We start from the raw sequence: 24,497 nt of genomic DNA, 5'->3' as shown, positions 1-24,497 counted from the left end.
TCCAGGAGTTAAAATATCACAGTTTATTGGTGTTCAAAACAAATCAATATCACAAAATCAAAATCTGACAGATGCCAACAGGATAAAATCATCAAACTTGTACTGTGTTTGAGGTAAACAGACTCTACATGGTCTGTTTCAGCAAAGAATTGACTTCCTCAGGGGTCCTTGTCTGCTCCCTCGGCAAGAAAAGACTACATATCAGATACAGCACTATGAAAGCAAACCTGAAGCAGTCACACTTGCATGTATGGTGCATAAATATTACAGGAAAAAAAAATCTCAAAACACTGATGTTCTAAAATACCTGTATGTAAACCATTTTGAGTGTGGTTAACTACAAAAAAAAAAAAAGCAGTACTATACATGTCCCCAATCCCTTGCCTAATAAATAATACATTTCAAATAAAATACTTATTTCTACCTTTGTTGTCCGAGCACTGTAATTTTCCATTCAGTTTGGGCCCAGTCTCTCTTCCTTTAACATTTCTTCTCTCTCCACACCCACCTTCCCTAAAGATCCTGCTACCATCTCTCTTCTGTGCCCATCCCTATTCTTCCCCACCAGTTCAGCATGTGCTCCCCTCAATGTCCCTAGCTCACCTGGGTCCCTGCCCATCCATATGTCTTCTCTGTCACTCCCTCCTCCCACACAACCTACTCCAGGACTAGCATTTCCTCCTTTTTTCCCCCCCTACCCTCTCTTATGGTTTGGCATATCTTCTTCCTTTTGTGGGTCCAATCTTTTCCCCTCTTCTGGTTCCAGCATCTTCCCCCCCCCCCCCCGGATCTGGCAGTCTTCTCTTACCCTTAGTCTCTCCTGGGGTTTCGGCATCTTCTCAATCTGCCTTTGAGATGTGTTAAATAGAGAAGAAAGGCAGACCAACATATGTCCAACATCTTTGCTACTGCCCTGCCTCCTCCCCCATCCAGAAGTGTACATTCATTGACATTTCAGTAGCTGCAGCAATTTCAAGCAGTCGCTTCCTAATTGTCAGTGAGTGTGTTTTGGGATAGCGGAGGGAGATAGAGGCAAGTGGAAAGATGCTGGAATGGAAGAGGGCAAGGAGATGCCACTTCTGTTTCGTGGGTGCTGTTAAGACCAAAATAACCAGCTTTTCTTTTTTGGGTTTGAGCATTGTCACAGCCAGCCTGGCTACTGAAAAACCAGACAGCTTGCAACCCTAAGTATACATACAAGTTAGCCTAAGCTCTTCTATAACACCACCTTAAAGGCTAGCACCTGTTTCCTTGAAGCCTACAGCTACAACACTTGCTTCTAGTCCCAGAAGCTTGTATACAAGTCAAACCTGCAGCCAGAATCCAAGTGGTTTTAAGTTTTTATATACATCATTATATTATTCTTACTTTGTAAAGACCTGCAAACAATCTGATTTTATCCAGCTACTGGAATGTTTCATTACATAAACAGATTTCTTCAACTATTTCTGAGTAACAAAAATAAGTCTCTGGTTAGAAGTAGTGACAGCTGGCTTTGCTGTTTTATTGTGCTGTCCTTCATTTGCAGTATCTGTCTGCTTTCAGTTTAGATCGCCTGTAAAAAAGGAAAAAATGTAATTAAAGTTTAAATATTAAATTTTTGCATGACCCACTCAAATAATTGGTAAACTAGGCAAGGATGAGGCATATCGATATTGAAAACAGAGCCGAGGCACTCAAATACAAGCAAAGAAAGGGAAAAGATGATAAAACCCAAAACAGACTTATGCATACACACATAGGAACTCAATCTCCCAGAAGAACAAAAATGTTATTTATAATATCAAGCTGCAACAATTAGAACAACTGTGTTGATAATTTTATTTTTGCATTAGACACAGGGGTAGGGAACTCTGGTCCTTGAGAGCTGTATTCCAGTTGGGTTTTCAGAATTTCCCCCAATGACTATGCACTGAAAGCAGTGCATGCAAAATAGATCTCCTGCATATTCAATGGGGAAATCCTGAAAACCCGTCTGGAATACGGCTCTCGAGGCCCAGAGTTCCCTACCCCTGTGTTAGAGGGTAACCGAAACTGGATCTGTTTTGACTAAAACAAAGTCTTGACATGCCCCCAAACTGTAGCAGACTCTTCTCCCCCCCCCCCCCCACCCCCAAATAGGAGGCAGACCCTATTTCCCCCCTGGGCCTACCTTAAGAGACCTTGCTGTTTCACCATCATAACAGCTGTTGTGAACGCCAGTGGAAGTTTTTGTAAGACTGCTGCTAAAGGTCACATCAACCACTTGAGATTGGAGCCAGGGTGGAATAGAGCAAGCTGAACATGCTGCTGCATGGGGAGGAAGCTAAGCACACATTCACAACAGAATGTCTCATTCAGCAGAAGCCGAAACAAGGCTGGTTTCAGCACCAAAACTGAAATGTTGGTCAGTCTCTACCTTATATGTTTATTTTGTACAGCACATTGGGCTGAACTTTTGCTTTCTGAAAGTTAGGTAATTAGAGGTGCTGTGAGAGAACTTCAAGAGAAATCTTTTAGCAAAGGCCCCGCAGCTGCCTGATGGAATCGCCGGCTAAACTAATGCTTGCAGCAGCTGTGCGGTGATGTTAAAAGCACCCAGTGAGCTGCTGTTCCTGGTCGGGGGGTGGGGGAGGCTTTAGACAGAAGACGAAGAAGATGGAAGATATGTGATGACAGAAGGAAGTTGGGAGACATACAGTGCTGGTGCCACGTACCCCCTGGGGTATGCATACTACACGTTGAGAACCTTTGGTTTAGAAAAATTCCCACCCTCTCACCCACCCTTGCCCAGATCTCTGATTTATCCCAGGACAAGCAGGCAGCATATTCTTAACGCATGGGTGACGTCACCGACGGAGCCCCGGTACGGACATTTTAACTAGAAAGTTCTAGTTGGCCGCACCGCGCATGCGCGAGTGCCTTCCCGCCCGACGGAGGAGTGCGTGGTCCCCAGTTTCTTCGTTTCCGCGGAGCGAAGAAGGCGCATGTGTTTTCAACGGCCGTTGAAAAACTATTTTTTGCCTTCCCGCTCACGTATTTCTTCTTGTTCTTTGATTCTTTTTTTCCTTTCAGATTCCTTTGCTTTTATTTAAAAAAAAAAAACTCGTCCAGTTTTCTTATTTTTTCGGCCCGGCCCCGGCGGGGCCTACCGCCACCATACAGGCCTCTGGCTTCGATTTTGCGGAGGCCGTGTTTCCCTTCATGCCCCCTCAACCGGGCTTTAAGAAGTGCCAGCGGTGTGCACGCCCGATCTCTCTCACCGACCTGCACAATTGGTGCCTGCGGTGCTTGGGTCCGGAGCATCGGGCTGACACCTGCACCTGCTGTGCGACTCTTAAAAAGCGCACATTAAAAAATAGGCAGATCCAGCAAAATTTTCTCTTCGGCACCGGATCTGCCATGGAACCTGCCGCGACGTCAAAAGTCGGCACCGACTACTTCGACACCGCCAGATCCTTCTTCGGGGTTGCTGGCCCCAGGTAAGCCGGCTAAGAAGCCTTCCACTTCCCTTGAGCGCCCTCCTGCCACAGTTGCGACGCCGGTCCTCCCGGCACCGCACCGACCCCACAAACGCTCCGCTCCGATATCGGTGAGTGCCTCGTCATAGGCCTCCTCATCGCCGGAGCGTAGAGCGGCACCTATGGTACCGAAAAATAAAAAAGTGGTACCGGTGTCTCCCCTGGACGACCGCATCGCGGCCATACTCCAGGCCCAGTTCCAGGAGCAGCTGCAGCAACAACTCCAACAACTGTTGCCGGCACTGCTGGCCTCACACCTTCCGGTGCAAGACCGGTCCGAGCCTCGCACGATCCCATCGGTGTCGACCCCTTGGTACCGCTTAACACCTCCATGCCGGTGCTCTCGGCTGAACCGCACCGTTCCCAACCTGCGATACCAGCCCGTTCCGATGCCGACCCTTCCCGGTACCAGGAACGGCACCGGTCTTCCTCTCCCGGTACCACCTCGGTCCGCTCCGGCAAGTCTCTCTCCAAGACCCGCCATGCCGAGCCTTCCACACCGATGACCCGCCGTGCACACCCCGACATCAGGGACCCTGACTTATGGGAAGAATCCCCACACGGTACCGAGGAAGACGCTTCCTCGACGGACGAGGAACCCTCCACGATTGACACCGGTTCAAAGCCCGAACAGTCCTCTTTTACCAAGTTCCTCAGGGAGATGTCGGCTGCTCTTTCCATTCCTTTAGAGTCCGACTCTAAAAAGTCCCAGGCTTTTCTCGATGCCCTTGACTTTGAGCAACCTCCCAAGGAATTTCTTAAGTTACCCGTCCATGACATCCTACGGGAAACTTTTTACAAAAATTGGGAGAACCCCTCTCACTGTCCCCGGGGCCCCTCGCAAACTGGATAGCTTGTACCGGGTCATTCTAATCCCAGGGTTTGACAAGCCTCAATTGCCCCATGAATCTCTCCTGGTGGAGTCCACCTTAAAGAAAACTCAGGGCTCCAGTGTCTATGCCTCCACCCCTCCTGGCAGAGAGGGCAAAACGATGGATAAATTTGGCAAGCGCCTTTTCCAGAATGCAATGCTGGCCAACAGGGCAAATAATTACACCTTTCACTTCTCCTTCTATATGAAGCATCTGGTGCAACAACTCTCCTCTTTGCAAAAATACATTCCTGAACGTAAGGTCCCTCTTTTCCAACAGCAAATTTCCAGTCTGCTCCAACTTCGGAAATTCATGGTACGCTCCATTTATGACTCATTTGAGCTGACCTCTAGAGCATCTGCCATGGCTGTTGCCATGCGGCGTCTGGCCTGGCTGAGAATTTCTGACCTCGACATTAACCACCAAGACCGCCTGGCTAATGCACCTTGTCTTGGTGACGAACTCTTCGGGGAATCGCTGGACTCAACCACCCAGAAACTCTCAGCACACGAGACTAGGTGGGACACTCTGGTCAAACCCAAAAAGAAGACTCTGCCTGCTCGCCCCTACAGACAGCAGTCCTCCTACCAACGCAGGTTCTCGGCCAGACCTCTCAACCCGCCTCAGCAACAACTTCGCCGTCCTCGTCACCAGCATCAACCTCAGGCTCGTTCCCAGTCTCATCAGCCTGCCAAACCTCTCCCTCCGTCAAAACCATCTCAACCCTTTTGACTCCTTTCTCCAGGGCATAGCCAGTCTCCCACCATCATTGCCTCTTCCTCAGCCTATCGGAGGACGCCTCCAACTCTTCCTCAGCCGTTGGGAGGTCATCACATCCGACCAATGGGTCCTCAACATCATTCGCCCCGGCTACTCTCTCAACTTCCAGACTCTTCCACCAGACAATCCTCCCATAGAGTCTGCTTCTCACTCCTCCCAATCCCTCCTCCTCCTGAGGGAGGTTCAATCCTTCCTTCTTCTCAATGCCATCGAAGAGGTACCCTCAAACCAAAGGGGTCAGGGAGTCTACTCCCGCTACTTCCTGATTCCCAAGAAGACAGGAGACCTCCGTCCCATCCTCGATCTCCGGGATTCAACAAGTGTCTAGTCAAGGAAAAATTCAGAATGCTCTCCCTTGCCACGCTTTACCCTCTTCTCTCTCAACACGACTGGCTATGTTCCCTAGACTTCAAAGAGGCCTACACTCACATTCCAATCAATCCGACTTCACGTCGCTACCTCCGGTTTCAGATACAGCACCATCACTACCAGTACAAAGTGCTACCCTTTGGCCTCGCATCATCGCCCAGGGTGTTCACCAAGTGCCTTATTGTGGTGGCAGCCTTCCTCAGGTCTCACAACCTCCAGGTGTTCCCCTACTTGGACGATTGGTTGGTGAAAGCACCTACGTCTCCGCTTGTGCTACAAGCCACTCAACACACCATCTCTTTCCTCCATCTCCTGGGGTTCGAGATCAACTACCCCAAGTCACACCTGCTTCCCACACAGCGACTTCAGTTCATTGGTGCGGTTCTCGACACCATTCTGATGAGGGCGTTTCTCCCCTCCGACCGACAACGGACCCTGCTCCACCTCTATCGTCAGGTGCTCCTTCATCACTCCATCCCAGCTCGGCAGATGATGGTCCTCCTGGGCCACATGGCCTCGACGGTCCATGTGCTTCCTCTAGCGCGACTCCACCTCAGGACACTTCAATGGACTCTAGCCAACCAATGGTCGCAGACTACGGATCATCTTTCTCATCCCATCTCTGTGACATCGTCTCTTCAGCAATCTCTTCAATGGTGGTTGAACTCCTCCAATCTTTCCAGGGGTCTACTCTTTCATCTTCCCCCTCACTCCATGATCATAACCACAGATGCCTCCCCCTATGCGTGGGGAGCTCACCTGGGAGATCTTCGCACCCAGGGACTCTGGACCCCTCAAGAGCGTCAACATCACATCAATTTCCTGGAACTCAGGGCCATGTTCTATGCCCTCAAGGCCTTCCAGCACCTTCTCTACCCTCAGGTTCTTCTCCTGTGCACAGACAACCAAGTCGCCATGTACTACATAAACAAGCAAGGCGGCACCGGATCTCCCCTCCTCTGTCAGGAGGCCATCCACATCTGGACCTGGGCCACGGCCCACAGTCTCTTCCTCAAGGCTGTCTACATCCAGGGCGAACAGAACTCCCTGGCCAACAATCTCAGCCGCTTCCTTCAACCTCACGAGTGGACTCTGGATCCTCCCACACTCCGCTCCATCTTTGCTCGGTGGGGCACTCCTCAGGTGGACCTATTTGCAACTCCTCACAACCATCAGCTGCCCCTTTTCTGTTCCAGACTCTTCTCTCCTCATCGTCTGGCCCCGGATGCATTCCTGCTCAACTGGACGGATCGGTTCCTCTATACCTTTCCTCCACTACCTCTGATGTTATTCAAACTCCGAAGGGACAGAGCCACCATGATTCTCATCGCCCCTCGGTGGCCCCGCCAACACTGGTTCTCCTTCCTGCTCCAGCTAAGCTCCAGAGAACCCATTCCTCTTCCTGTGTTTCCTACTCTACTTACACAGCAGCATCAGTCTCTACTGCATCCCACTCTGTCCTCGCTCCACCTGACAGCTTGGTTTCTCTCGGGCTGACCTCTCCAGAGAATCTGTCTCAGCCTGTCCGTCGTATTTTGGATGCCTCCAGGAAACCGGCCACCGACCATCAGAAGTGGACCCGGTTCTCCGCTTGGTGTCTACTACATCACCACGATCCCACCTCATTGGCGGTGGAAACTGTACTGGACTATTTGCTCTCTCTATCCGACGCTGGCCTCAAGTCTACCTCAATCAGAGTCCACATCAGTGCCATCACTGCGTTTCATGAGCCTATCCTCAGAAAACCTCTCACGGCTCACCCCCTGGTTTCCCGGTTCATGAGGGGCCTCTTCAACGTCAAACACCTCTGAAGCCTCCTCCAGTCATCTGGGACCTGAATGTGGTTTTATCTGCCCTCATGAAACCTCCTTTTGAGCCTCTTGCCACAACTTCGCTCAAATTTCTTTCCTGGAAGGTGCTTTTCCTCATTGCCATCACCTCTGCCAGGAGGGTTAGTGAGCTGCATGCACTGTTTGCCGAACCACCTTTCACTGTTTTTCACCATGACAAGGTGGTTCTGCGTACCCATCCTAAATTCCTTCCCAAGGTGCTCTCGGAATTTCAACTCAACCAGTCCATTGTGTTACCTGTCTTTTTCCCTAAGCCCCATTCTCATCCTGGGGAACAGGCATTGCACACGCTGGACTGTAAGCGTGCCCTTGCATACTACCTTGACCGTACCAGGGCCCACCGCTCGTTCTCTCAGCTCTTTTTGTTCTCCGACCCTAACCGCCTAGGTCGTCCTGTCTCTAAACGGACGCTTTCCAACTGGCTTGCTGCCTCCATTGCGTTCTGTTATGCTCGGGCCGGTCTCTCACTGGAAGGTGCTGTCACGGCCCACAGGGTCAGAGCTATGGCTGCTTCTGTGGCTTTCCTCCGTTCCACGCCCATCGAGGAAATCTGCAAGGCTGCCACTTGGTCCTCAGTTCACACGTTCACTACTCACTACTGTCTGGATACCTTCTCCAGATGGGATGGACTCTTCGGCAAATCTGTGTTACACAATTTATTTTCCTAATGGCCAACCATCCCTCCTCCCTCTCTGTTAGCTTGGAGGTCACCCATGTGTTAAGAATATGCTGCCTGCTTGTCCTGGGATAAAGCACAGTTACTTACCATAACAGGTGTTATCCAGGGACAGCAGGCAGATATTCTTACGTCCCACCCTCCTCCCCGGGTTGGCTTCTTAGCTGGCTTATCTTAACTGGGGACCACGCACTCCTCCGTCGGGCGAGAAGGCACTCGCGCATGCGCGGTGCGGCCAACTAGAACTTTCTAGTTAAAATGTCCGTACTGGGGCTCCGTCGGTGATGTCACCCATGCGTTAAGAATATCTGCCTGCTGTCCCTGGATAACACCTGTTACGGTAAGTAACTGTGCTTTATAGGCCCTTGAACAAATTAGAAGGCTACAAAAGTAATTAGGGCACTCTATTAACAAGCAATTGTTGTTAGGTATCATCTTATAAATACAACCCACCAAATCCTTAGAGGAAACCTACCAAAAACAATTCAAAATAATAATAAAAACTAAATAGTGCAATAGCCTAACAGGGATGCCCAATTTCGGTCCTCAAGATCAATCGGCAGGCCATGTTTTCAGGATGTCCACAATGAACATGCAGGAGAGAGATTTGCATACCAAGAAGGCAGTGCAGGCAAATCTCTAGCCTGCATGTTCATTGTGGACATCCTGAAAACCTGGCCTGCCTGTAGATCTCAAGGACCGGAATTGGGCAGCCCTGGCCTAACATATAACTAGCAATCTTAGGGGACTTTAGTGTACATATTCCTCCTCCCTTAGCAATCACCAATATTAAGATGCAGACAGCAATCTTTTGCACCGAGTGTCACATGTTTGTTTATCTCCCAGTTGGAAAGCGGCCTATGTACAAGGGGCAGAGAGCTCCCAACAGTCAGGGAACACATCTGATCTCTTGAGGCTAGAAGAGATAAGTATATAGAGGGGACTACAGGGATGATGTAGAGAAGTCCCACCTCCAGTCAGGCCTGAGAAGATGGAGACTTCTTAAAGAAAAGCATCACCCTGATGAAGTAGAACATAATCCTGTAGCCAGGACCTGTCCACCAAGGGATGCAGTATCCTCTTGCACCAAGGCTGTATCTCCAGGGGCTTCTGCCTAGGAGGAAAGAGTTAGGATGGCTGTTTTAGTGGGAGATTTGATCATTGGGCATGTAGATAACTGGGTGGCTAGTCATTTGCCTGCCTAGTGCGAAGGTGGCAGACCTCATGCATTTTAGACAGTGCTGGGGAGGAGCCTGTTATCTTGGTACATATGGCTACCAATGACATAGGAAAGTGTAGGAGGGAGGTTCTGAAAGCCAAATTTAGGCTCTTAAGTAGAAAGCTAAAATCCAGAACCTTCAAGGTAACATTTTCAGAAGTGTTCTATGTTCAGGACCCAAGAGACAGGCGGAACTCCAGAGTCTCAATGTGTGGATGAGGTGATGAAGCAGAGAGGAGGGTTTTAAATTTGTTAGGAACTGGGTGACATTCTGGAGAAGGAAGAACCAATTCTGTAAAAATGAGCTCCACCTTGATCAGGGTAGAATCAGGCTGCTGGCATTAACATTTAAAAAAAGAGAGAGCAACTTTTAAACTAGAAACTGGGTGAAGGTCGACAGTTGCTCAAGAGAGCATGTTTCAGAACAAGGTATCTTTAAAAGATATCACCTAAACAGGGAAGAAACTGTATTCTGATAATAAGGTTGCAATAGAGATGGTAGTAGAGCAGGTGTCCTTCAATACAGAGCAGACAGATTTTAAAGATTGCAAATTATCTATGTCAATTGATAAACAAGTTGTAAATAGGAATGACAACATTGTTGAAACGTGTGTATATAAATGCCAGAAGCCTAAGAAACAAAGTGGGAGAGTTAGAATATATTACACTAAATGAAAAGCTAACTATGATAGGCATCTCTTAACCAAAGGAGCACTGTGTTACCGGGGTGCATATTATATTGCAACAATAGGTTAGATTGACTTGGTGGCAGTGTAGAATTATATGTTAAGGAGGCCTTGAATCAAATAGACTAGAAATTCTATAGGAACCAAAACACACCTTGGAATCCCTATGGATAGAAATTCTATGTGTAAAGAGGAAGAGGATAGTGATAGGAGTTTACTACTGTTCACCTTGCCAGATGAACAGATACTGAAATGTTATCAGAAATTAGGGAGGCTAACATACTGGGTAACACAATAATAAATGGGTGACTTCAATTATCCTGATATTGACTAGGTAAATGTAATATTTATTTATTTAATTTGTTTTCCCCAAGGAGCTCAGAACAGGTTACAGGTTAAACATACATAAAATGCAGTTAACAGGTTACAATATGACAGTTAACAGTACAATTTTACAATACAAATATCAGGTCATGCTAGGGAGGTAAAACTAACAAGAGGCAAAACAATTTTAAACCTAGTCCTTTGTGAAGCACATGATGCCAGAGGTAATGATGCTGGGGCCACTTGATAACAGTGATCATAACATAATCAAATTTGATATACTTTCTGGAGGAAATCTAATAAAATAGCACTTAACTTTAATAAAGGAGACTATGACATGAAAATGGTAAAAAAGAAACTTAGAGGAGCAGCTGCAAAGGTCAAAAATTTACATCAGGCATGGATGTTATTCAAAAATACCACCCTGGAAGCGCAAACCAGATATATTCCATGTATTAAGAAAGGAAGAAGGACGACCAAACTGCAGCCGGCATAATTAAATTAGATGAAGGAAGCTATTAGAGCTAAAGGAAAATCCTTCAAAAACTGGAAAGATCTGTCTGAAAATAACAGAAAACAGAATAAAGAAGGGCACGTCAAATGCAAGGCGCTGATAAAGAAGGCAAAGAAATACCTTAAAAAGATTGCACTGGAGGCAAAAACACATAGTAAAAACTTTTTTAGGTATATTAGAAGCAAGAAGCCAGGAAAAGAGTTGGTTGGAATGCAAGGTGATCGAGGAGTAAAAGGGGCGCTCAGGGAAGACAGACCATAGCAGAGAGAGATTCAATTAATTCTTTGCTTCAGTCTTCATCGCAAAAGATGTCAGGGAAAGGCCAGTGCCAGAAATGGTATTTGATGCTGATACGTCAGAGATACTGAAAGAAATCTCTGTAACACTGGAAGATGTAATGGGGCAACTTGAGAAATTATAGAGTAGCAAATTGACTGGACTAGATGGTATACGTCTCAGAAAACTGACAGAATTTAAAAATGAATTTGCAGTGCTGTAATTAGTTATCTTTAAAATCCAGCATGTTACCAGATGACTGGAGGGTGACCAATGGAATGCCAATTTTTAAAAAGGGTTCTAGAGGTGATCTGGGAAATTATAGGCTGGTGAGTCTGATGTCAGTGCCAGGCAAAATGGTAGATATTATTACAAAGAACAAAATTACTGAGCATAAGCATGGATTAATGAGACAGCGCCAACATGGATTTAGTCAAGGAAAATCTTGTCTCAACAATCTATTACATTTCTTTGAACAATCTATTACATTTCTTCGAAGGGATGTGGATGGTCAATATGGTGTATTTGGATTTTCAAAGGGCACTTGATAAAGTATCTCATGGAAGACTCCCAAGGAAATTAGAAAGTCATGGTAATGCGCCTATTATGGATTAAGAACTGGTTAAAAGGTAGAAAACAGAGGAGTAGGGTTAAATCAGGGGCACCCAACCTCAGCGAAGTAGGGTTAAATCAGGGGCATCCAACCTCGGCCCTTGTTAGGTCGGGTTTTCAGGATTTCCCAAAAGAATATCTATTCGCTTACAATGGAAGCAGTACATGCAAACAGCTCTTGTGCAAATTCATTGGGGAAATCCTGAAAACCTGACTGGATTGTGGTCCTCAAGGACAAGACACTGGACAATCCTGGATTAAATGGTCAATAGTCTCAATGGAGGAGGGTAAATAGTGGGATTCCCTGGAGGTCTATGCTTAGACTGCTGCTTTTTTAACATATTTATCAATAATCTAGAGCTAGGAACAACAAGTGACACAATTAATTTTGCTAATGACACAATTGTTCAAAGTTCAGATGATGTTTAATGTGAGCAACTGAAAAGTGATATATGTGGGGAAAAGAAACCATAATTATAGCTACATGATGCAAGGTTCCAGCTTAGTAGTCACCACCCAGGAAAAGGATCTAGGTGTCATTGTTGAGGATACGTTGAAGCCCTCAGCTCAGTGTGTGGTGGCAGCAAAGAAAAGAAATAGAATGTTATGAATTATCAGGAAAGGAATGGAAAACAAAGATGAAAATGTTATAATGCCTTTGTATCGCTCCATGGTGTGGCTGCACCTTGAATACTGTGTGCACTTCTGGTCACCGCATCTCAAAAAAGACATACTGTAGCGGAATTAGACAAGGTACAGAGAAGGGCAACAAAAGTGATAAAAGGGATGGGACAAATTCCCTATGAGAAAAGACTAAAGCAGTTAGGGTTCTTCAGCCTGGAGAAAAGGAGGCTCAGGAGAGATATAATAGAGTTCTATAAAATACTGAGTAGGGTAGAATAGGTAGATTTGAATCGCTTGTTTACCCTTTACAAAAATACTAGGACTAGGGGACATGCAATGAAGTAATAGTTTTAAAACAAACCAGAGAAAATATTTCTTCACTCAGTGTGTAAATAAACTCTTGAATTCGTTGACAGAGAATTTGGTAAAAGCAGTTAGCTTAGCAAAGTTTAAAAAAGGGTTGGATAACTTTCTAAAAGAAAAGTCCATAGGCCATTATTGAGATGGCTTGGGGAAATCCACTGCTTATTCTTAAAATAAGCAGCATAAAATCTGTTTTACTCTTTGGGATCTTGCCAGGTACTTATGACCTGGGTTGGCCATTGTTGGAAACAGGATACTGGCTTGATGGACATTCAGTCTGTTCCAGTATAACAACTCTTATGTAACAGCGCAAGTGATATGGCAGCAAAGTTTCAACTGGGTAAACCCAGCTGATTTAAATCTCTCTCATAAAATGAAGGGTTGAAAAGAGAAAAACTGCCATTTTACTGCTGTGGTAAATATGGCCTTAGCACGTGGGGTTTATGATGAGTGCTATACAAAATTTCAAACTAATTTTTGACAGTCACACGGACACCTCACAGCCAGTACCTACAGTACAGGGTAGCAAGTGTTTGCTATTCTGTGTTGCATCTATGGTATTGCCCTGGCAAGTGCCTCAAAGCAAATACTATGCAACATGATTCTGCAGGTTTTTTTCTTGCAACTTGAAAACAGAATGCTTCTGCCAATTTAATCAATGGGATTGCTGGATCTTGTTATTGCCATGAATATTGAAAAAGGATTAAAATTTCCATTAACTAACAGTAATCATCCGTTGGTCAGTGACTGCAGTATGATAAACACTCAAGTTTACATTATATATGCCCTTTTATATTTTTAGATTGCTCTTCAATTTCCACTCAAGGCAACTGACATGTTTCAAGTATAATAAATCCCTTCTGTAAACAGCTTACAGTATAAGTGGATATGTGAGGCTACAGGATATGGCGATGAAGCTCACAAGGAAAATCAGTAGGATTTAAATCCAGCTTTCCTTGGTTCATAGCCTACTGCTCTTTATAGGCCATGTAACCTCTGGCAGTGTGAGAAATAATTCTGTTCAGCTTCATTTCCAGTGGAAAGTTGATAGATGTTAACATTCTCCTAGCATTATCTCCCTTGTCAAATCAGTACAACTCCAATAGCTGTAAGAAAATCATGCTACCTGTCCAGCAGTGTTTCATGGAAACTGCCTTCTTTCCTAGCTTTTTTGAGTTCCTTCGCATCTTCCTGGCTTATTTTCAGCTTGTGGTCTTGAAAACTTTGGAATTTCTTTCTATGAAATAATTAAAAAAAAAGTCTGAAAATGTTTTTATGTCTGTTACACATTTATTAAGAAAAGATGATTGGGTAGATGTCTCAATTAAGGCCACATCTGTGCAGGTTATATCTTTTGTTGAAGATTTCTGGAATTTACAGGTGTGACAGTTGTTACCAATGATATGAAAACTGAGATTGTGAATGAATCAAACTTAAGTGAATACATTAAAAAATACAGTTATTTGCACATTGCATTGGAAAAACCATGAGGCCTTGTAATAAATAGATTGCAATAAATAGATTTAACTAGCTCACAGATTGGCATTCCCTGTCCAAATGCTCCTGCCTGGCTTTTAAGATCATTCATAGCATCCTTCCTCCCCTAATCCCACTATCCTTTAACTCCTCCAGTCCTGACTCCACCAGACCCTCCCAAAAATATAAACTATCCTTCCCCTCTCTACGCGGTATTCTCTATGCAGGTAAACTGGGAAAATCTCTTCTTTTCAAAATCACAGGTCTCTGGAACAACCTTACTATCCCGTTGCGGAACCTGGGCTCTCTCCAACTATTCCGCAAGCAACTGAAAATTTGGCTCTTCTCTAACATGTAGTTCTATTTTCCCCCTTACTCTTCCATTCTATATATAAGCTCATGTAAACCTTTTCCTTTCTCTTATATTTTAAGTTCTTGTAAACCGTGCCGAGCTCCACTTCCGTGGAGAGGATGCGGTTTACAAGGTTTAGTTTAGTTTAGTTTAAATTGCTTATTCTACATTTCAGCTAATGCTAGGAAGTTCAGAAGGCTGATTTTGTGACTTTTAAGAGACATAGATTTATGTACCATTGTTCACATACATCTATGGGATAAGGTTCTCAGAGGAACAGGAAATTTGGGTGTTTTACAGACAATCTGTTTCTTATAGATTAGAAAATACAATACTATTTTGAGGAAGTAGGGCTTTGTAACTGATATGATTGATACTTGGAAAGGTCAAAGATCAAAACTGATTTAGGAAGAAAAGTGAAACATACCACCTACTGGGTTTAAAAACTTAACAGAAAGGACTTTTAATGTTAACACTGATGTAAGGCATTTTTGGAAAGGAAGTCATGTGATCAACTGTGCCATTGTATTCTAAAGCATGATAATTATTACAAATGATGTCACTTAGGGTATAAATCTTTTTGCCTTGTTTTCTCTCTTTCAAGAGCACTGAAATTTTGAGGGCTTGCTCTTCCCAGACTGTGGGACTGTCAATAAACCATTTGTTTTTACATGGCTTTTCCTCGTCTGTTATTTGAATTCACAGAACGGAGTCTCTAGCCCAATGATGTGGGAAAGAGAATCCATTCTGGCAATTCTTTTGGCCTCGATGTTCAAGCCTCCAGCCACTTGAACACTTTTTTGATATATGGAAAGATTCTGTAGTGGCTGCAGGGAAAGCAAAGTTACTCACCTGTAGGAGGTGTTCAAGTACAGCAGGTCAAGTACTCTCACATTTACCATCTGGGTGATATCATCCAACAGAGCTCAGTGTGGATGTTGCCAGCTTATACAACTTTTAGAAAATTCTAGCAGCCTCCTACCACGTGTGTGTGAATGCAAGTTCAAGTTCCTCAGTAGAATAACATAGATCAGTGTATCTCAAACTGATTCTGAGATTCCTCCTGAAATTCCAAGTGTGTCACAGCACACTGAGGAAGAGAGGTGCCTGCCAGCTGACTTCCCTATGCGGTACAGCGCTAGTGCTGCCCAATTCGCTGAAGGCCTGCATATTTCCCCCCTTCTCCCTAGCGTCCTCCAGCTTGCCCCCTGACCTCCCTTTAAAGCTAATTAAAGCAGCTTGTAGAGGATCGCCAGTAGGTAAAATGATTTTATTTTCAATATAGTGATTAAAATGTGTTAGTTTTGAGAATTTATATCTGCTGTGTATATTGTGTGTACACTCCTCCCTCAATATTCATGGGGATTAGGGGCAGAGCCGGCCCGCGAATATTGAAAATTCGCGAATAACTTTTGGGCTGACTGACCCACCCTCACCTCCCTTCCGCCTTCCCCCCAGCATCTTGGACCTTACCTGATGGTTTAGCATGAATTCCCGTAGTCTCTTGAGACTACAATGGGAACTTACAGCAGCCATTTTGGATGAGCGATCTGCACGGGGCAGGAGTGTAGGAAGATCTCTCCTGCCCCGAAAGGCCGCTAGACCACCAGGTAAGGTCAGGGAGGCGGGAGGGAAATGAGGGTGATTCAAGTTTAAGGAAATCGTGAATAATCGAAATTGCAAGTCCTAAAACCGCGAATCGGGAGGGGGAAGTGTATATGAAAAATGAATGGAAAAAAATTGCATTACAATTAGTAAAGGGGATGGGATCTGGGGCAGAGCTTGGGTGGGCCTAGGGTGGTCTATGGTTGGGGTACTCAGTTGATATTTGTCAGACTGAGGGAGTACTTAGCTTGAAGTAGTTGAGAAACACTGCTGTAGGCAATCAGCTGGCGCCAGTGCCTGTCCTCTCCGGCCCTCTTCCCTGCTGGCACCCTCTACTGGCGTCTCAGGGCCCATCTGGAGGGCCTCTGCACATGCGTGGACATTGATGTGATGATGTCACGCACCTGCGTGATGTCATCACAGCGACATCCAAGCACTTCTAGGTGCCTCAAGCCGTGGCCACTACCTTTAGTATGCCCTGGCTCAAGAAAGTTTGAGACACTGAGATAGAACTATGACATTATCTTAGGAAGGAACTTAGGATGAATGTGAAGAACTACTCTGTTGTGATGAAGCTTTGTGTAAGGTGGACAAGCTACTAGGGTTTGAAGCTCATTGACTCTATGTGCTGAAGTGACCGTCGCCAAAAATTCAATGTTCCAGGTCAAATACTTCAGATGACAGGAATCAAGTAGCTCATCAGCTGGGTAAGAATGACGCTGAGATCCCATGACAGAGAAGGAGGTCTGACCGAGGGCTTTGACAACAGCAAACCTCTTATATATCAAAGAACTAGAAGCTATATAGAGATGGGCTTACCTCCTATATGAAAATGGTAAGCACTGATTGCACTCTTACAGAGTTGGTTTTTGAACCAGACTCAGAGGTATGCAGAAGGTATTCAAGCAGTTTTTGTGTAGGGCAAGAGAGAGGATCTAGGGCCTTGCCCTCGCATCCGAGAGCAAACTTCCTCATTTGAAACCTCATTTGGTTCCACCTCTTAATGGAATCTTTCCTGTAAGCAGGCAAGATTCTGGAGACACCCTCAGACAGATTCAAGGTCTGGAATTTTATACTCTCAACATCTAGGCTGTGAGGGCCAGGGACTAGAGGTTGGGATGCAGAAGGGACTCCTTACTTTGAGGTATAAGGCTCAGAAAACACTGCAGTCTCCAGAAGAAGCGGGAACCAAATCTGTCTTGGCCGGAATGGAATGATCAGGATCATCATTGCATGAGTTTCAGCAAAATGTTCTCTATGAGAAAATCGGAAGATCTTCCCCCCCCCAAAAAATGGAGGAGAAAGGCATCAGATGCTAGTCTGTTTTGGGGACCTGAAACGAAGGCCCTGACATTGAAGTGTATGGTGTGCCCATTGGCTGCGCCACATGGGTCAGGTCTCTCCACATGAGCTGAACAAATTCCAGGGAAAAGCCATCTCTCTGGGCAGCATCAGCTCTCTGCAATGCCAAGACAAAGGCTAGGAGAGGTCCCTGGATTCCGTATGCCTATGCTTTGTGTCGCACTAAAATCAGGCACTGGGTGAGATTTTCTGCCTATTTCCCAGACTCATACAGGCTCCCTAGCCCTAGAAGGCCTAAAGGAGGTGCGGCCCGAAGTACCTGCCCCCTCCTGTTGCATGACATGGCATGCGGTACATGGACACTCCTCTGCTGGCAAAGCAGTGCAATCCACACAAATTCAAGTCTATGGAGTTTGAGGAGTCCATCCCTGGCGATTTTAATTGAAATCAAGGGGTTGTGAGGCAGAAAAATGAAGTTTAAAATTAGATCGCTAAAATCCAAGATGATCACCACCAGGAAATTCATGCCTAAAACTGAACTAAAGTGCAAAAAATGACAATTTAGGGTTTTGGGGGGTTGGAGACCTGACCCCTACTTCCAGAAAGTGCTGAAAACTACTTTTTCAGAACCCCCCTCCCGATTTTCCCATAGGCACCAATGGGGCTGTACTTACAGTCTCCAAGGTGCCTGCCTGTCAGCTGTCTGTGCAGCTGAAACATAAGGAAAGGAACTTCTGCCTCAAATTTTTCTTCTAATTTTCTTCAAATTTTTCTTCCAATCTTCAGGCTGCCAATCGGAACGGACCCTGACCGAGAGCTCCTCCCCTACGGAACCTCCTCACGCGACCAGAGGTGGGAAAATGCAGCCTGATACCCCAACGGCTGTTACACAGAGTACCTAAACCTCTGACAAGATCAAGAGGTAAGCATGCAGCCTGGGGGAATGACCCCAAGCTCTGAAGGGGCACACAGCAGGCTGGCTCTACAAGTCCACCCAAAGCTTGCCCTATGGAGCAGCAGTTCAGTTCTGCTGCAGCTCTGTATCATTTTCCAGGCAGAGAACCCCTCCAAAGTGGTCTAAAGGCACCAAAAGACACTGAAGAAACTGACAAACTTTAGCAAAAAAAATAAAAAAAGTTAGAGATCAGAAAGACTTCTGAATGGTTCGCTTGAAGAAATGAAAACTACAGGGGGCTCTGTGTTCCTCAGTCAATTGGGAGGAGCAATGGAGAGAAAAATGTGTGGATTTCTGCAACACCTGGTTCATGGGTTGGGATGAAACTCTGTTAGTATTGATTCCAGAAAAGACTTAACAAAGAGTTGTGTGAAAAAAAACAAAGAAAACTTGAAAAGCCAACTCTCCCCCCCCCCCAAAGTAAAAGGGAAGGTATTTATTTTAAAACAAAAACTAATAAGAAAAATGGATAAGTAGAGGAAAATCCCACATGGGAAGGCACCAAAAAAGGTATCTGTTTAGATGTGCTGAGGAGAGACTACTAAGATACTACCTCTTAGCTCCGCAGGGGAAAAAAAAAAAAAAAAAGACAAGAGGAAACTGCGCACACATGGTGGGATGCTGTAAGAATTTTCTAAAAGCAGCATATGTTGGCAGTGTCCACAACAGGCTGCGCTGGCTGACGTGACCCACATGGTAGAAACTCCCTCACATCAACATACAACCTAATCCTAGGCGATCTTAACCTACACCTGGAAGACTAATCTTCCAACCAAACAGAAAACGTCCTCTCATTCCTCAAAACCCTATCCTACAGAATCCTAGACCCACAAACCACATACGAAAAGGGCCACCAACTCTACCACACCAGAAATTAACACCACAAACGGAACATGGTCACATACCCTCTGGTCAGACCACTAAATGTACACCTTCAATCGCCTAATCAGGAAAAACACATCCAGACAAAGGAAAACTCAAGCACACTTTACCCACCTCCCAATCAAATGCATACAAAGCAAAAAAATATATGACGGACTACTAGCCACCAGAGCAGCAAAAATAGACCGCCACCTCTCAAATCAGCTGAGTACTACGCCCAACTACAAAACATTCAGGAAATAACTGAAAACCATAGTATTCAAGAAATTTGACAAATGATCTAACCAAACTGTATCGACCCTTCCCAGATCCCGATGCATACTATAGCTATCAATCTTGTGATCTTCCTGGGAATGCCCAGGCTAATTTCTTGTTGTAAACCGCCTAGAACTGAAAGGTATTGGCGGGACCGAAGACACCAATGTAATGTAATGGTAGATATGAGAATACCAACAGAAATTTGTAAAGGTTGTTTGAATTTGCAAGATCAAAGTAAATGTTGAGTGTAGCAGTATCCCAATATTCCTGACCTGTGATTTTAGGGGGGGGAAGTTCATGCTTTTCAAATTGTGTTTTGAAGTCAAATACATGTCCATTTGTGTTAGGAATCCACCAAATCTTTGTGTGTGTGTGTCTAAGCAAGTTTGTCCCATCTTATTCCCAGTCATACTATTTTTTTCCTTGCACAAAAGGGAGAGGACTTTGCCAAAAGATTTTCTACTAGTTTATCTGAAAAATTTCTTTGAAACTTGACTCTCCAAGGGTCCTTTTACTAAGCTATGATAAGTGGTACGGTGCACTTACTTCAGCTTAAAAGGGCTTACCGTGAGATGTACTCATGGTAAATTACAAATTGGCGCATGCTTCCCCTGTGCTAATATTTTTTATTTTTGCATGGAGGGGTAATCAGTGTGTCCAGATTACCATGCAGGATTACCACAAGAACTCTTATCAACTATACAATATAATCCCCTTTTTACTAAGCTGATTGGCACGGCAACCCATGGTAATCACAGAAAAGCTCATTGAGAATTAATGGGCTTTGGTGCCATTGTCACGAAGCTTTGTGGAAAAAAAAAAAAAGGGAGGGGAGGGTTAGTGCACTTGCAGTAATTTTTTTTTTTTTTTTTAAATAGCCACATTAAATTTTAACTGTCAAGTCTTAGACCATTCTTCTAGCTTTTGCAGATCTCTCCTCATATTTTCTATTCCCTCCAAGGTGTCCACTCTGTTGCAAATATTTGTATCATTTGCAAAGAGTCACACTTTTCCTTTTAATTCTTTGGAAATATTACTCACAAATGCAGTATATTGAACAAAATGGACCCAAGAACTGATCCCTGAGGCACACCACTACTCACTTTTCTTTCCTCCAAACAAATTCCATTCACCACCTTCTGTCAATTAGTCAACCAGTTTCTAATTCAGGTCACCACCTTGGGTCCTAACCTGCTAAGTTGGTTGATGAGCCTCCTATAAGGAACTGTGTATCAAAGGCTTTGCTGAAAGCCAGATAGACTATATCTAGTGCACATCCTCTATCCAAATCTCTGCTCACCTAAAGAAAATCAATCAATCGGATTCGTTTGGCACTGTTTCCCCTTGAAGAAACCCATTTGATTTCAGGTAGTCTACTATTCTTTCAGCAGCTTCCATTATCTTTCCAACCACTGAAGTGAGACTTACCAGCCTATAGTTTCTGACTTCTGTTATCACCTTTGTGGAGAAGGACACATTTGCTCTTCTCCAATCCCACGGGAACCCTCCCATCTCCAAGGATTTATTAAACAAATGTGCAAGAGGTCCCACAAGTACTTCTCGGAGTTCCCTTAATTCCTTAGGATGGATCTCATCTGGTCCCATGGCTTTTACTTTTAGTTTTCCCAGTTGCTCATAAACATTTTCTTCCATGTTGTGCGATATCTACTCCATTCCTATATATATACACCTTTGTTGTCCAGTCAAGGTCCTTCTCTAGACTTTTCTTCCATCAACACAGACGTATTTGTTTAGCACGTCCGCTTTTACTTCATCACTTTCCACAAAGTAATTTAACATCTTTTAGTCTCACAATTCCATTTCTCGTCTTCTTCCTTTCTCCAATATACATGAAAAAAGGCTTGTCTCTTCTTTTTCCATCTCTAGCCATATTTTCTTCCGCCTGCACTTTTGCTAATCATATTTCTCTCTTCACTTCTTTCACCCAATATTCTTTTCTGTGTTCCTCTTTTTGAGTTCCTTTGTAGTTCTTGAATGTCCCTCTTTTTCCTTTATTTTTTAGCCACCTGTTTAGAGAATCATAACCGATTCCTTTTCCTCTTGTTTTTATTAACTTTCTTTACATAGAGTTCAGTTGCCATTTTTATAGCTCCTTTCAGCTTGGACCACAGTCTTTCCACTTCCCTTATATCTTCTTAAGTTCTTTCTTCAGGAATGCTCTCATTTTACTGAAATCTACATGCTTGAAATCCATGGCTTTGTTTTGTATGTCCTCTGTCCGCTTTAGTCTTACATCAAACCAAGGTGGGCACCCACTCAGACATTAGACACACTTTCTCCATTCAGCATGGAAGGGAGCATAGGGACAGGGACACAGACGGGCAATGGCAAATATGAAAGAGGATATATGGACACAAGAGGGAAGATAGTAAACATAGGGTAGAATAGGAACAAAGAAGGGAAATGCTGGACTTAGGGGGGCATAGAGATGCTGGACACATGGGAAGGGGATAGGGATGTACACTGGTGATGAAGAAGGCGGGGAGATGGACACATTGGAGATGCTGTAAAATATAGGGCAAGGGAGGCGTCTTTTCAACCATTGATCAAGTCTTTATTTAAACCAGTGGTCCAAACAAGGATCCATGTTTTGGCATATTGAAGATGCCTTCCTCGGGGGATACTTGTGTCACTGTTTGATCGCACAAGTGTCCCCTGAGGAAGGTGTCTTCAATATGCCGAAACTTGGATCCTTGTTGTGACCACTGGTTTAAATAAAAACTTGATCATTGGTTGAAAAGACGCCTCCCTTGCCTTTTGTTAAACTGTCTATACCCCAAGGAGAGGTGTTCATCTTTTTGCCTTTAAAATATAGAGGGGCACAGAGAAGGAAGATGCTGAACATGGGGCAAGATAAGTACAAAGAGATGGAAGATGGATGGTGAGCAAGGAGAAAGAAGAAAATATCAAATGGGCAGGAGACCCTAGCAAGTGAATTAAGAGAAGACAGAAGAAAAAAGCCTGGAACTGAACATTTCAAAAATAAAATGACCAGACAACAAAAAAGTAGAAAGAATAATTATTTTCTATTTTGTGATTAAAATATGTCCAATTTGAAATGTGTATCCTGCCAGAGAGACATGGCTGGGGCCCGGGGCAAAAATCTGGGAGGGTACCCCAAAGCCCACTATCAGGCAGTACCTTCTTCAGTTTCTAGCAAACTTAAAGCTCTCTCTACCCAGGGGGCAGTTGCCCTAATTGCACTCCCCTAACATGTTATTTTTATATTTTGCACAGTATAGGAGGCAATGCATCTCTCTGTTTCTTTGGTGTTGTACTTCATGTAAGGTGTAGCTTCTTGGGAATTTGGTTTGATTTATGTCTATTATTTCTGGTCAGCAATTATATATTTGGCATTTTTGTTGTGTGTGATCAAGGTAGCATCCTGTAATTTGGCTTGTTCAGTTTTCCCAATAGTGGAGGTGATATTTATTTTGTATTGTTTGTGATTTATAAAATGAGTTGCACAGTAATTTCAAGGAGTGTCCATTGAACGTCCTCCTCAAGAGCTTTTACATATTAAAAATTTGTTGCTGTGCCATTTCTTAGAAATGGATATGTTTAGGCCCCGATTCATTAACATTATTCTCCTGTTGTAGCCAAGAGGAAAAAAAGCAGCTTAGTGGATCAAGCCCTTAATGACTTCTGCCACTTAAGAGCTCAAAGGATACATACACATAATTGACTTCACACTGCTTAACATTCCCTTTGTCTTCATCTGGGATGTCATCCTTTTTTTTCATTTCTCTTTCTGCACAGGATCGGATCTGTTTCAGATATGGGGGAAGAAAAAAAGAGAAAAATATATATATTTTTAAACCAGGAGGACATTTAACCAAAGACCCATTTTGCAAAAAATAGCATGAACTTATTTGTTATTGGAAAAGCTTATCCCCTCAAACTGGTTTGCTTTGTGTTAATGTACAAAATTATTTTAAACAGCAGATAACATCCACCCAGTATCCAGCCCAGTCCTTCAGCTAGAATGAGTTTAGCACCAAACATTTCAAGTGAAAAAGCATTCTCTCTCTCTCTATCTTATATAATAAAACCTTAAGCGTGCATGCGCACTCCTACCTGCGTAATCCATAGGTCCATGGCAGGTAGGAGTGCACATGCGCGCGTCTGGCCGGCTCCCTTACACGACCTGGCCGAAGTTATTTTTAAGTTCAAAGCCGCCGTGGCTCCTCTCACGAGCTGCACCTGCATCGGAGAAGGTTTCTGATGCAGGCAGGGATCGTGAGATGAGCCGCGGCGGCAGCTTTAAACTTAAAAATATCTCCGGCAAAGAACTAAGTGAGCCATTTTAGCTGCGTGCTGCTGGGAAGGGAAAGGAAGGGATAGGATAGGGGAATGCTGCTGCTGCTGCACAGAGAAGTGGAAGGGGAGGGAAATACTGCTGCTGCATAGGGAAGTAGGGTGGGGGAGGGAAATACTGCTGCACAGGGAAATGGAGGGGGAGGGAATGCTGCTGCACAGGGAAATGGGGGGGGAGGGAAATGCTGCTGCACATGGAAATGGAGGGGAAGGAAATGCTGCGGCTGCTGCACAGGAAAGTGGGGGGGAGAGAAATGCTGCTGCTGCATAGGGGGCAGTGAGAGAGACAGACAGAAAGAAAGAAAGAAAGACAGACATATTCTAGCACCTATTAATGTAACAGGCTTAAAGACTAGTATATGTATATACACACACACACATATATATATATATATATATATATACAGTGGTGCCTCGCATAACGAACGCCTCGCACAGCGAACGCTGCACACAACGAACTTCATGTCTTGATTCATACAACGAACTTCGTTTCACACAACGAAGTCGCCCGAGCTTCCACGATCGCTGCCGATGTATTGCATCCTTCCGCACAGGCACTGCAGGCAGTCGTTAGTCACTGCTCTTAACGCGTTTCACATAACGAACTTTTCGCATAACAAACTTGCTCCTGGAACGAATTAAGTTCGTTGTGTGAGGCACCACT

At 44.5% G+C, this 24,497-nt stretch overlaps 1 protein-coding gene across 1 annotated transcript in view; it reads right to left on the bottom strand.

Moving 5' to 3' along the window:
- The window catches only part of FRG1 (FSHD region gene 1), a 54,060-nt gene continuing 29,563 nt past the window's right edge, over positions 1–24,497 (bottom strand). The window contains exons 7-9 of the mRNA XM_033943927.1: positions 23,192–23,283; positions 13,792–13,902; positions 1–1,555 (exon numbers count right to left, since the gene is read on the bottom strand). Of these exons, the coding sequence (XP_033799818.1) occupies positions 1,519–1,555; positions 13,792–13,902; positions 23,192–23,283 (240 nt within the window). The 3' untranslated portion in view covers positions 1–1,518. The remainder of the gene's footprint in view (positions 1,556–13,791; positions 13,903–23,191; positions 23,284–24,497) is intronic.

This window comes from Geotrypetes seraphini, chromosome 1 (assembly GCF_902459505.1).
Source record: "Geotrypetes seraphini chromosome 1, aGeoSer1.1, whole genome shotgun sequence".
NCBI lineage: Eukaryota > Metazoa > Chordata > Amphibia > Gymnophiona > Dermophiidae > Geotrypetes > Geotrypetes seraphini.
This window is presented reverse-complemented; position numbering and strand designations above follow the sequence as displayed.